The sequence below is a fragment of the Danio aesculapii genome, chromosome 17, assembly GCF_903798145.1.
Source record: "Danio aesculapii chromosome 17, fDanAes4.1, whole genome shotgun sequence".
Lineage (NCBI taxonomy): Eukaryota > Metazoa > Chordata > Actinopteri > Cypriniformes > Danionidae > Danio > Danio aesculapii.
Window position 1 is genome coordinate 36,453,172 of NC_079451.1, and position 14,709 is coordinate 36,467,880.

The following is a 14,709-nucleotide window of genomic DNA, read 5'->3' on the forward strand; positions in this document are numbered from 1 at the left end:
TTCACAATGCTGTTGTTTATGTTTCAGTCTGCATTAATGTCATGAAATATTATATTAATTATGAAAAATTATCTTGTATGTAAACAATGTATTTGATACAGCAAAAAAAGCAATAGAGCACAATATGAAATGATAGACTTTTTATTTTGTCCTTACGAGATTTATATTGTTATTTTTATCTAAACTTGAACTTACCTCAACAAACTACAGTAGTCAACATTTGAAGCAAATCAAAAACATTTTTCATAATTATCCTAAGACAAGAATGGGTTGTGTTCAATAGATTTTGCACAACTTTGATGAAAGGTGATGATCCACTTCAAATGTTGTGATGATCCACTTTAAATGTTGACTACTATATCATCTATAATTTTGTCAAGTGTGAAAATTTTCAAGCTCCAAAAATTGTGGTGACAGACAGTTATTGGGTTAAATATAAAAAAGTAAGTTAAGTTCTGATAAGGTGTTACTTAATCCTAATATTTTTCCTGTTTTCTTTTTGTCCATCTATAATCAGAGATACTTTCTCCAATGTTTGGAACATTAAAAGAGTCTGTACAGGTATGTTTTTAATAGACGAAGTGTAAGAGTTTGCTCTACTAACCACAAATAAAATTTGTAATGTTTATTTTTTATATTTTTTCTTTTATAGTTTAATTACTGCTTTGACATCCCATGGATGGTGGAGCAGTATCCGCCAGAATTTAGGTAGGATAAAATCATTTAAATGTTCTAGCAGTGTTTGATGTGGATTGAAACTATTTTGAACACATTTACATGATTACTTATGCTTCTTTGTTCTTTAGAAACAAACCAGTCATGCTTGTTCATGGAGAAAAGAGAGAGTCCAAGGCTCGCTTAATTGAGCAAGCCAAACCATACCCACATATTAGCTTTTGCCAGGTATTGTCAATTTACCGTTCTCTTGACTTGCAATACGCGTTTTATTCCACTAGAGGGAAACATTTAACTTTATGGAACACTGAGGTCCTATAAACATTGTGTTCAGTTACTGTGTAACGTGTGTATACAATTTTAACATAAGTGTAAAAACAAAAATTGTTACTACACATCATTATGTTTAAAAAAATACACTAAATGCTTCTTGTTGAATTTAAATCTTATGTTTTATGTTTTAGGCCAAACTGGACATTGCATTTGGCACACATCATACGTGAGTGATTTTATATTTCTTGATAATTGTAGAGATACTGTGCATGAAAGAAATGACTGAGGACTTAAGTGTCAATATAAAATTCTGTATAGTCTAATTAAAGGGATGTTTCCCCCCACAAAAAAATTATTCTGCCATTATTTACTAACCCTTGTTTCAAACCAATTTGATTATTGTTCTTTTAAATGCAAAAGAAGATATTTTGAAGAATGTTAGAAACCTGTAACCATTGATTTCCATATTTGTTTTTTTCTACTAAGGATATCAATGGTTACGTGTTTCTAACATTCTTCAAAACATTTTTTGGGCTGAATTATTCTTCTAAAATACAAAACAGTTTTTTTCATACAGAGAAAGTATAATAACTGTGAGCAAAGTGTCTACTTAAATGTTTCATATAACTTTTGTGAAAATAAAAATATAAATAATGGGTGAATGTCCCATCGTAATTCAAAGTGGAAGTAATAATACCACTTTTACTACATTTTAAATTATTTCAAATATCTTGTGGACAAAATTGCAAATCCCAAGATAGTACTATAAAGTATAGTAATAAAGATACAATAAAATAGCAATAGTTAGTATTTGGGGACAGTACTGTTATATGCTTCTTTTAGTATATAATAAAAAATATATTGTTCTTAATATGCCTGACAATTTCTTTTGCCATGTAAACATTTGTTATTTGGACTGACATTTTAGTCGATGTTTTCTATACATTGTGTCAAAAACAATTTTATTATTAATTTTATTTTATTTTTTGCCCAGAAATGACTGATTCTATTCACTGCAAATGCTTTTCTTACTTTGAATTTTTGTTTCGCTTGTTGTCCAAATATCAAAAAATTCTTAAATCAAGAAGCACTATCTAGATAAGCAAGAATTTTGTTTTGTTTTAATAAACAATATGCCAAAACGAGTTTTTCCTTAAAAGAAGCAAAATAATCTGCCTATGGGGCAAAATCAAGGCAAAAAAATATAAGTATGAAAAGCGTTTTTTGCAGTGCTGCATGGGAAAAATGTAAAGCTGTATTATGCTTTTGATTGTTTTTTGATGCTTGACAACCTCATTTGATCTCTGATCCATGTGCACATAAAAAAGGGTGCATACAACCTATTATAATCTTTCTCAGTACAGTGGGTTATAGCTTGAAATTCAGTGACTTTTAATGTTTCAGTGTCATAGGATGCCACCAGTTAAATGCTTTACAGAGCCTGATGTGTTAGAACTTCACTGGATTGCATAAAATCCTGACCTGAACCCCATTGATCACCTTTAGGATCAACCAAAATCTGTGAGCTGCGTCTAATCAATAAGCTGACATCTTAGACACTTTCCTCACTTAGAAAATTACCAAACTACAATAATTACAAGACTTTTCAATGCGCACAGTTTTGAAATTAAACACTTCAATAACATATATTTTTGGTAACTTGTAGTTTTGGCTATCTTTTGTACATTTATATGATCAAGCGATAAACAAAGCTCTGTGTTTGAGTAAAAGTACAGCAGCGGTAGTGTTTTTGCTTGAAAATATAATTTCATTAATACCTTGATCATGTTTAGGCTTTATGAGCAGTCAGTAGCATAATGCATACGAAGCGTAGTGCTCCTCAAGCTACTCAAGAGTATTAACTTCTTCACAGACCATGCAGACATGCAGATTATCATTTCAACATCTGTTGTGATGAGTTGAAATTAGATGTTAAACAGGCGCAGTATTGAATTTTAATGTGATGTATTCCTAGAGTACTGTTTTCTCTCCAAAGACTCATGTTTTATTCAGCAGACGCAGACGTAACAGAGCAATTCTGACACCAGAGAAGTAAATGAAATGGCTTGTCTCATTTGATATAAATTTAAGGAAAAAGGAGCAAAAGAACAAAAAGATTGGCAGTAAAATCAATCTCAAACACCTTTGTCGGGTCTTCATGTGCTAATTTGCCTTTAAATGAGCTGAGCAACATAGAGAGCTTTATTTATTAAGTCAAATAATACGCTTCCACATGAACGCCGCAAAATTGATTTTGTATTTTAATACGCAGGGTTCTTGTTGTAATTACAATACAAAAGCTGAAGTGCCCCAGTGTTTAAAATTGCTCTTTTATATACAGCCTGACACAAAAAGGATAATACATAAAATCAGTGTTTTTCATGCAGAGGAGTTCTATTGTGTTTTTGGTAAATGTTCCATAGGGTTTCTTGAAAGAAACAGATTAGTTCAAAGGAATGCCATTATGTAAGAACAGTCACATTTAAAGGAATAGTTCAACCAGCAAATCTGAATTTGCACATCATTTAGGCCTGTCACATTAATCAATATATTGACTTAGCACATGGACATGACCTCAATCATTTTTGGTTATGCCATATACACTCACCAGCCACTTACTGTAGGTACACCTTACTAGTACCAGGGTGGACCCCCTTTTGCCTTGAGAACTGAATTAATTCTTCATGGCATAGATTCAACAAGGTACTGGAAATATTCCTCAGAGATTTTGGTCCATATTGACATGATAGTATCATGCAGTTGCTGCCGATTGTCGGCTGCACATCCATGATGCGAATCTCCCATTCCACCACATCTCTATTGAATTGAGATCTGCTGACTGTGGATGCCATTTGAGTACAGTAAACTCATTGTCATGTTCAAGAAACCAGACTGAGAATATTCGTGCTTTATGACATGGCGCGTTATCCTGCTGAAAGTAGTCATCAGAAGACGGGTACACTGTGGTCATAAAGGGATGGACATGGTCAGCAACAATACTCCAGTAGGCTGTGGTTTTGACACAATGCTCAATTGGTACTAAAGCCCAAAGTGTGCCAAGAAAATATCTCCCACACCTTTAAACCACCACCAGCCAGAACCATTGATACAAGGCACGACAGATCCATGCTTTCATGTTGATGATGCCAAATTTGGACCCTACGTCTGAATGTTGCAGCAGAAATCGAGACTCATCAGACCAGGCAACTTTTTCCAATCTTCTATTGTCCAATTTTGGTGAGCCCGTGCACATTGTGGCTTCAGTTTCCTGTTCTTAGCTGACAGGAGTGGCACCCGGTGTGGTCTTCTGCTGCTGTAGCCCATGCACCTCAAGGTTGGACGCGTTGTACGTTCAGAAATGCTCTTCTGCAGGTTGTAATGAGTGGTTATTTGAGTTACTGTTGCCTTTCTATCAGCTCGAACCAGTCTGGCCATTCTCCTCTGGCATCAACAAGGCATTTGCCTTGCCTTGCTTAAATCCCCTTTTTTTCCCATTCTGATGCTCAGTTTGAACCGCAGCAGATCGTCTTTACCATGTCTACATGCCTAAATGCATTGAGTTGCGGCCATGTGATTGGCTGATTAGAAATTTGCATTAACGAGCAGTTGGACTGGTGTACCTAATAAAGTGGCCAGTGAGTGTATATCACCCATGCATAAAAAAAAATCTCTATTGGAGGTCAGTGTCATTATGGGAAAAAAACACTATAGTATTTACTATAAATTACTGTAGTATATTTTCATATGGGTGACTGAACTGGTACCAGTAGAACTGGTAGCAGATATAGCACCCTCTGTTACTTTTTACCTTACTCTTTTTTTAATCTTGTTAACATTTATTATTTGTTTAGGAGAACTGTTTTCACATTCTGATTCCAATGTCTAATTATTAAATTGTTAAAATGAAATATTCTTAAGAATACTACTTGCTTCCGATGATATTATTTTTTATATTTTCACTATATAATATTGGCATTATATAATAAGTGGCATATATGACAATAATATCGTTTACTGTAATATATTTTGGTGCATTATATCGCACAACAAAAAATAGATATGGTGACAGGCCTAACATCATTCACTCTTGACTTTGTAGAACACAAAAGGAGATAGTTTGAAGAGTGATGGAAACCTGTAACCATTCCACAGTAGGAAAAACAAATGCTATGAATGTCAATGGTTACTGGTTTCCAACACATTTCCTTCTGTGTTCAACAAAACAAAAACAAATCTATCCGTTTTGGTAAATGATGTCAGAATTCTTATTTTTAAGCAAACTATCCCTTTAAGTCATACTTGCTTTTCGCAGGAAAATGATGCTGCTTTGGTACGAGGAGGGATTTAGAGTCATCATTCTTACCTCCAACCTCATCCGAGCCGATTGGTACCAGAAGACACAGGGGTAAGATGAACCACTGTGGGATGGGAGGGGATAAATGCACACTCAGCCAGACATTACTGAATTTATATGAATGAACGGTCAGAGCGGAAATGTTACAGCTGACAGTGCACTGATTTGAAAATGAGTTGTTTATGTTGTGCTCTCCTGTGTAGTTGCTCATTTTCCAAGTGCAACAACATTTGTTTCATTTCTGAAATGGAAGTCGTGCATTCGCTACTCCGAATGACACATTTGTCTGTTGCCATGACAACGCACAGAGCAGACACTTATAGTAAATTGAAATTAAGCTGATGTGTCCTAAATAGGAGTGTCGAGCTCCGCCAATCTGAATAAACCAATCATGTTGTTACAGATTCCCTCTCTGACCTCAAATGGTCTGTTTGAATTTGCTACATGGAATAATTACTTAAATGAAGCAGCGTTCTATGAAAGCTGTCCATTAATAAAGATATTCTCCGTGGTGTCATGTTCATACCAGCAGAAGCTAGCAGGCAGGTCAGAGCGATGCCCGATGAATTAGCAATTGCTTTCAGTTATTAGGTTCGGTTTTATTAGCGGCGTATTGGGAACAGAATACCATTAAGAAGACAAAAGCTGGAGTCATAGGGTTAGGCTGGCGGTTAGGTTATCACCCACACTAAGCTGTGGATTAGGGAGAAGGAAATGAAATCGCTAAATTGTGCAATTAATATTTAAACCCACTAGCATGCATATATTCAGACAATCTGGTATATAGTGTGTTAGCACATTTACTCAACCTGTACTGTGAGATCAGTGTCGGTTCATGCAGAGGACATTATCTGTTGTTTGCTCCATGACCTCAGGCTGAGGTCAGAAACCTATGGCTCGCATCGTTTTTTGACAAAAATTGTGTGGCTAGCCAGATTTACACACTACACCAGAATATAAGTATTCTTAAATTCTTCTATAAGTTACTTAAAAAAGTAATCTAAATATATAACTTGTATTATTTGTAATGTGTTAACAGCCCCCCAAAAACATGGATCATAGGCCACATCTGAACATGTATTGGCACTGACATTGAAGTATTTAGGAAAGATATTTTACCGAAATCTTACATTTACTGCTTATATTGCCATATCTGAGAGATTTTCTTGGAAATTAAAAAGTAATGTCTTAGTTACTTGAAAAAAGTAATCTAAATATGTAACTTGTATTATTTGGAATTTGTTAACAGCCCCCCAAAAACATGGATCATAGGCCACATCTGAGCATGTACTGACCATTGAAGTATTTAGGAAAAATCTTTTACTAAAAAGGGTTACATTTGCTACTTATATTGTCTAAAGCATGTGTTTGCGATCTCATTAATGAGTCTAGCACCATGTTTGAATTATTTTTAGAGATTTGATTTTCTCCTTAGACTTTTAAATGTCAACCATCCTTTTCTCTCATGATAACACATAGCTCTGCTGCCTGAATTGGCTAAGAAAATGCTAGACACAGTTGCATGAATGCCTTGTTGAATTTCTGCAACTTTATGCAGAGTGCGCCTTCTGTTCCTTGAATATATTCACTTTCCCGACCTGTTTCCATCAGCATCAGACCGCAGTGAAGCACAATGAATATCATTACAGCTTTTGACATGTCTCCCCATCTGGTTGTGTCTGATCCCAGGTATGCCTTCGATATTGAAGTCCAAGCCATATTTTCATTTCTATTCACACAGACCAAGGTCTCTTCCTCTCAAGTCTCTTCTGAAGGGCTTATCCGCTGCCTTTATTGTAATGGGTCCAATCTGAATCCATATTGATTTGTTCTCCTGGAGCTTCAGGGAAATATGCTGTAACCAGTCTGTCATGATGACTCCCCACACTCCTCTAATCTTGAGTTATTGGTCTTCTCCAACAGAAGTCAGCTATCTTTTATCATGCGTGTGTCCACTTGTAATATTCCAAGGGGCCTCCATCAAACTTTATACATTTTAAAGTCCATTTGAAATCAAAATTTTCAAAGTGTGTTTTGCTAGAGCACCTTGTAGTTGTTATTTAGCTGGATAATTAATTTGTGAAAATTAATCAACTGTAAAAAAACATTGTTTGGGTATTCTTTAGTCAAAGTCTAACCATCTGCTTTCTTGTTTGGAGTAGAAATCCTTCAATGTTGATGTCAGTTTTTGATGATATCGGCCATATGCTTAAACACACCTTTCTAACTGAGTTTTCTATAAGGAGTTAATTATCAAAAAGTAAGCCCCACCCCCTACTTAATATTCTGTTTCAGTTGGAACACACTAAAATAAAAAGTCTCAGGATGCCTTCACACCTGTTGATCAGTTGTGGGATTAAAATTGTTATAATGTTTATTTCTATTCTTGGTGCGGTTCGCTTTCACACTGCAAAGTTTCTAAACGGACCAAAATCGCTAAAACAAGTCACGTGCGAGTAAACTCTCCTCACATTGAGTTCCACTGTTTATTTTTCAGTCCTGCTCAACTGTCATGCATTCTTATTTTAATTTATGACAATGAGCAATAAGACACAAGCAAAAAGCTGTGCTTTAATTTTGAATGGTGACACCCACAGACATCGTCACCAAATATGTCAGAGGTAAGACTTTCTCATACAGAGCCTTGGCTATGTATTACAGGCTTTACATTATAGAGAGAGATCGGTTAATTTTCCAAACAGCTCTCCTTAATAGTTCAGCATGCTTTCACTTTCGTATTCGACATAAAACGCACATTTACAGGTAGTAATGACATCCTGCTCTACCCATCATTCTCTCTTCATATAGCCAAATATACAGTTGAAGTCAGAATTATTAGCCCCCTTTTGTTTTTGTTTTTTTTTCTTTTTAAAATATTTCCCAAATGATGTTTAACAGAATCAGGAAATTTTCACAGTATGTCTGATTTTTTTTTTCTTCCGGAGAAAGTCTTATTTGTTTTGTTTCGGCTAGAATAAAAGCAGTTTTTAATTAAAAAAAAAGTTAGTTGGATCTATTTGCTTTCTCACTACAATCAATCTGCTCCAGAGTTCATTTCAATCAAGCCGAAACCATCTCATTCAAGGGATCTCGGACTGATTGATTTGGCATGGATCCGAGCACGATTGCTGGATTCACATATGTTAAACGAACCGCACTAACAGGGGAAACGCGCCAGGTGCCGTAACAAAAGTCTGGGTGTGAAAGCAACCTCAGCAACATCTGTTTCACATAAACTTTAAAGGTCAAATAAGCAACTTTGGCCAAAGTGTGTTGATATTTGAAAGCATAAAAACAAATATGGCAACGGCTATAACCCCGCCCCTTTTTCATATTTCCGCTGTCAATACTAGACTGCTGATTAACTGACTCGGTACAGCACTGTGGTCAAAAGTGTTTTGTGAATATTGCTTAGTGCACCTTTAAAGGGATAGTTCACCAAAAAAAGCATTTGCTGTTAGTTTACTTGACATCAGGCCATCCAAGATTTTTAATTGACTTTTTCCTTTCCCACAAAGAAATCTGATATATTGCAGTAAATGCAAATAATAACATATATGACAAACAAGTTCATGTTTGTATTTCAAATATACAAGATATGTTTGCAATATATTTCAAAATATTGCAAAAAAAATGGGTGCTTCAATTCTATATTTTTCTTTATCCAATAGAATTATAAATATGTACATATATGTTCAAATATAATAGCTATAATTCCATGTAGGTGTACATGGCCCTATATGAATATGTACAGACATATTTGAACATACATGTACATATTTATAATTCCAATGGTTGAAAAAATATATATGTAAGCTGCCATTTTTGCAATATTTCGAAATATTTGTTACATATCTATGACATTTTTCATATGTAAAATCCAAATATGGATTTGTATGTAATTTGCATTTATTTCCATGTATCAGATTTCTATAAAGGTTAGCAAAGCATTAAAGAAACTGTTGTTCTTGCTGATTTATAGTCAAAGGCTACCAGCATTTTAAAGGTTAAAAAAGGATGTGAAGGCAATACAAAATAAATATGTTTTGTTGATGATACACTGAGGTCTTGAGGACTTTTTTTTCTTCTTCTAGTAGGTGGTAGGCACTGTCATGCATTTTATGAGTCACCAAGAGCCACGTTCTCAAAAATCTTCTTTGCTGTTACACTGTATACAAGGCTTAGTAAATTAACAGCCAAATTTATGGGTGAATTAACCCTTTTAATTATTAGCTAGATAAAATTTATTGAGGCTCTGACCTAGTATATCCTTTTTCCAAGACTTGGACCTGGAATTTGTAGAGCACATGTTTTACTTCAGGTCACTTAAAATGCAAATGATTTTCAAACCTCATGTTTTCTTTATCATTTTTTAAAAAGTGTATATATTCTGAGATCCATATTTACTGTATATATATATATTTAAATATATATATTTTGTGAATATGTATTTAAATATATGTAAATATAAATACACTGTAAATACATACTTATATATTCAGATACATAATACTGTATGTATTCTGAGAACATTTGATTTCAGCAGCAGTGTCTCTTCATGAGCTGTGGCAAAAGAAACCCTATTTTAATTATTTAAATGTAAGTCTATTTTGATTGTGATGCAACAACAAAATATAAAATAATAGCAAGTGACATATTTCTGTTTTTTTAAGAGCTCTTAAAAGGCAATCTTTTAAATGAATAGCTCAGTACTGAACTAAACCTATCAGAGCTATTAGTTGACTTTCATTTTAGTAAGTGATGTTTCAATGACGTTGGTATCTATATGAAGCAAGTTTTGTCCAAAATTACATATACACTGTAAAAAAATGTAAGCCAGTATAACAAAAAAAAAATCCTTATTTCCTTTCGCTTTTTCTTGTTTACTCAACTTTAAAAACATCAGCTACACTGAATTTAAATTATTTGTCAGTAATACAAAAAAAAATTATTTGGGTTAACATAAGATTGTTAGTTTTCTGAAAAGGTGATGTACTCTGTACTCTGTTTTTAAGTTGTGCCAGTGGAAAAAATTTTGTCTGCAGAACTGGAATGCCTGAAGTTGAGTGAACAAAAAAACATAATCCTTATATCCTTTTCTTTTTTACTCAACTTTTGAAAACATAATAAATAAAACCTAATATGGCATGAACAAAAAAAATGTTAACAAAACTATATATATATATATATATATATATATATATATATATATATATATATATATATATATATATATATATATATATATATATATATATATATATATTATTGTAGTTTTGTTATTATTATTATTATTGTATTGTTATGTTTTAAACATTATATATTATATATATATATATATATATATATATATATATATATATATATATATATATATAATATATATAATATATATATATATATATATATAAAAGCTAAATACAAATTAACAGTCCACATGTGCTAAACGTTTCTTTTTGTAGAGCAAACTAGGTAAATGTGAGATAAAAAAAATTCACATTAAAAGTCTTTCTGCAGCTGTACCTTTTGGGTGAACTTGCAAAGTTTTGCTTACAAAACAATCTTTTTACACTTAATGAAGAATATTTTGATTGTGTTAAGTAAACATGTTACATGTAGTTGTACAGACATTTTACAAGATTTTTGCCAAACCAACAAATAAACTATTTCAACTTTTTCAAGTTGGATTTTTTCCAGTGTATATGGCTGCTTTTGGAATTGTTTGTGGAAGTATGTGTCTTGGCATAAGTGACATCTACAATCAGGCAAACCAAATATGACATGCCCCATTTATCACCACGGGATCTTTTAAACATTTAAATGATTCATGCCCTTCCACTAAATCTTCATTAGTAATATGCTGTATCTCTATTGGCAGGATGTGGATGAGTCCGGCTTACCCCAGGCTGCCGCAGGGAAGTCCGGGGGAACAGCGGGAGAGTCGCCCACCAGCTTCAAAAGAGGACCTGCTGGAATACCTGGAAGCGTACCGGGCTCCAGAGCTCGCCGATGGATCGAGCGCATCAAACAGCATGATCTGTCAGAACACAAGGTGAGAATCTTTACAGATGACATGAGCAGGTTTTTAAATGTGAAGCATGGCATGATATAGATTAGCATAGCTAAGATGTTGACTAATTGCTGAAGGTGTCCACAGTGCTGAATATGCATTTAGAGAACATCAATTCAAACAGGCCATGATTGTTTATGGTTTTACATACCATTTAGTTGTGGATTTATATGAAAGTGTAATGATACAACCGAATTTTAAAAAACGATAAACAAGCATTTACACCACTGTTTTAAAAGGTGTGTGGCCTTCAAGGTTTTTGTTGTGTTTTTAAAATGTTTATTTAATGTAAAATAATACAGAAAAGACAGTACTATTATACATTTTATAAGTAACTCAAACTATTTTCTGCTATTTTTTTTTAATGTTTAAAAAAATTAACTGCTTTTAAAAACTTGAAATATTTATTCTGGCAAATAATTCTTCCAGCACGAACAGTTCCTTTGTACTAGCACTTCTTGTGTGTATTGCCTCTTGCTGAATCACTGAATGCCTCTGCCAAAGGTTTGTCTGCTAAAGTACAATCTAAAATATATAAATTATTCAAATGTAACTATTAATAGCAGCTATTACTTCAGTCTTTAATGTCACACATGGGTTCCCACGTTTCTTAAAAGTACTTTAGACATATAGATTCAAGGCCTGTGATTGACTTAAAACCAAACATAGCTCCTTGGACAGTGCCTCCTAAATACATTCTAAATATAATTTGTCATAGCTTTATTACAACAATTGTATTCAATTGTTCAAAATCAATGAAAAAATTTTTAAAATTAATTAAAATCTCAAGTTTTATCAATATTTTCAAAAACCACATTTAAATATTGCCAAATGAGTGCAACAAATTTGATTAAAGTTTCTTTAAACATGACTTTTTAAAATTCAGTTTTTTTTGACGTTTTTAACGCAAGTACACTACCTGAAGAAAGTCTTGTCGCCTATTCAAGTTTTAGGATCAGCAAATAATAACTTGACTTCTAGGTTGATCATTTGGTATCAGACTTTGCTTAGACAAAAGCTTGTCACTTAACAGAAATAATGTACAGTACAGAATATAAAGTCATGGTGCAGTGGAAAAAGAATTAATATTGTGTATGACTCCGATGAGCTTGGAGGACTGCATCAATACATCTTTGCAATGACTCAAATAACTTAAGTCATTCTGGACTGGCAAAGAAAGTGTTCTGCAGGACTCCAAGAGTTAATGAAGAATCTTTTTTATTTATCTTTATGCCTCCTCCTTCATCTTATCCCAGACATGCCTCAATATATGTCATACCTGGTGACTGGGCTGGCCATTTCAATCCTGCTGAAGAATTTGCCTTCTCTTGTAGTTTGGTATGTAATGGGCAGCTTTAATGTCTTTACCTCAGGCTGTTGATGTTGCCATCCATTTTTCAGATCTTTTGAACACCCCCATACTGAATGTAACCCTAAACCATGCTTTTTCCTTCACCAACTTTATTGATTTCTGTGAGAATCTTGGCTCCATGCTGGTCCAATAGGTCTCCCCAATCATCACAAATATTGTAGATGTAGTTCAACAGATGATTCTTCTGAAAAAATCTATCTTCTGCCACTTTTCCAAATAGTCAACTGAAGTGTAAAGTTATTATTCGTTGCTCTTACAACTGGGATTGACGACAAGACTTTTGTCAGATAATGTATTAAGTGTAATTGAAATGTTTATATACAGGTAAGGACTTCATTGCGCTACATTATGCTGGGTATGTATTGCAAAAGTGCTTGATTTGAAATTAATGTTGTCTTAAAAAGTCCTAGAATCTGCTGTTCGTGAAAATGTGGGACCCTAGTCACACAATCCTTAGCAATCAGTCTAATATGATGATTTGATACACAAGAAACATTTTGTCTCATCAATGTTAAATACAGATAAATGCTACCTAATAGTTTTTGGTGATAATACTGTCATGTATTTTAGGATTCCTGCAGGTCTTTTGAGCAGTTTAATGCACCTTTTAATCTGCCTATTCAATATATGGGTTTCTTCACAAAACATAAATCTGTCATTGTGTTATTTTTTTGTCCAGAAATGACTACATAATATGTTAAAGTTTTGTTCCACTAACATGACAAGCTTTATTTTTGATTAGTACACATCCCACCCTTCATCATTTATACGGACAATATATGACAAGTGTTGACTTATGTACATAACGTTTTGTGTATGTTTCTTTTATAGGGTATATCTCATTGGTTCAACTCCAGGAAGATATCAAGGACCTGCTATGGAGAAATGGGGCCATCTAAGATTGCGAAAAGTAATGTTTTTTTTTGGCTGTATGTGTGTGTTATTTTAAGTTCTTTTTCCCTTCAAAGGCAATAGTTCTTCTCTCCTCTAGACAGAAGAATGATTGATGTTCATGAAAAAAGCATTGTATGCCTGTATGATGCCTTGGAGATCTTCTCGCTTTATTTATTGAGGAAATTCAGATTACAGGCAAAGCAAGGTGTTGGATTGGTCTTGGCAAGATTCAGAAAATGAGCAGGGAGAAATAATTTTCCACACTTTCATCTGAGATGAAGTCATTCTGAACTCTGCTCATTTTGTAAATAGAGCTTTGATATGAATTACTGACTCACACAGAGCAGGCTCTTAACACTTTCATAAGGCTCTATAATACAGCAACTTGAGGGTTGTGAACAAAAAAAATAGGTCATAGGGTTGTTTTGAAAAGATTGCTAACAGTGCTTGTTCATATAATACCATATGCGACTGACCATATAATTATACTTAGAAAGGATTGTTAGAATTAAGATTTAAAAGTCCTGTGAAGTGCTTTGACGTGTGTATTTTTGTTTAATGTTTGACGTAATATCAACTGAAACATGAGGAAAAAAGGGGACATATGGTAGCTCCTCCCCTTTTTTAACAGCCAATAGTTTTCAGTTTATCACAGCTCTGCCAGTGAGAGTGGTTGGAGCTCAAGTGCATTAAATGAAAAGCAAATGAGTGTGTCTTTAAGGGGCAGGGCATGCCAGATCTTGGGAGCATTTAATTGGCCAGGACTTTTATTCATTCATTCATTCATTTCTTTTAGGCTTAGTGCCTTTATAAATCAGGGGTTGCTACAGGGGAATGAACTACTTGCAACTATCCAGCATATGTTTCATGTAGTGGATGCCCTTCCAGCTGCAACCCATTACTGGGAAACACCCTTACACTTTCATTCACACACATACACTAATTTAGCTCACCCAATTCACCTGTTTTTGGACTGTGGGGGGAAACTGAAGCACATGAAAGAACCCATGCGAACATGAGGAGAACCATGCAAACTCCACACAGAAATGCCCACTGACCCAGCCGAGGCTC

The 14,709-nt window shown here is 34.0% G+C and overlaps 1 protein-coding gene across 1 annotated transcript in view; it reads left to right on the top strand.

The window, feature by feature from the left end:
• The window catches only part of tdp1 (tyrosyl-DNA phosphodiesterase 1), a 59,624-nt gene that overhangs the window by 3,041 nt on the left and 41,874 nt on the right, over positions 1-14,709 (top strand). Inside the window, 8 exon segments of the mRNA XM_056476854.1 lie at positions 518-561; positions 653-708; positions 807-903; positions 1,140-1,174; positions 5,261-5,353; positions 11,181-11,308; positions 11,311-11,383; positions 13,576-13,654. Coding sequence (XP_056332829.1) covers positions 518-561; positions 653-708; positions 807-903; positions 1,140-1,174; positions 5,261-5,353; positions 11,181-11,308; positions 11,311-11,383; positions 13,576-13,654 — 605 coding nt within the window.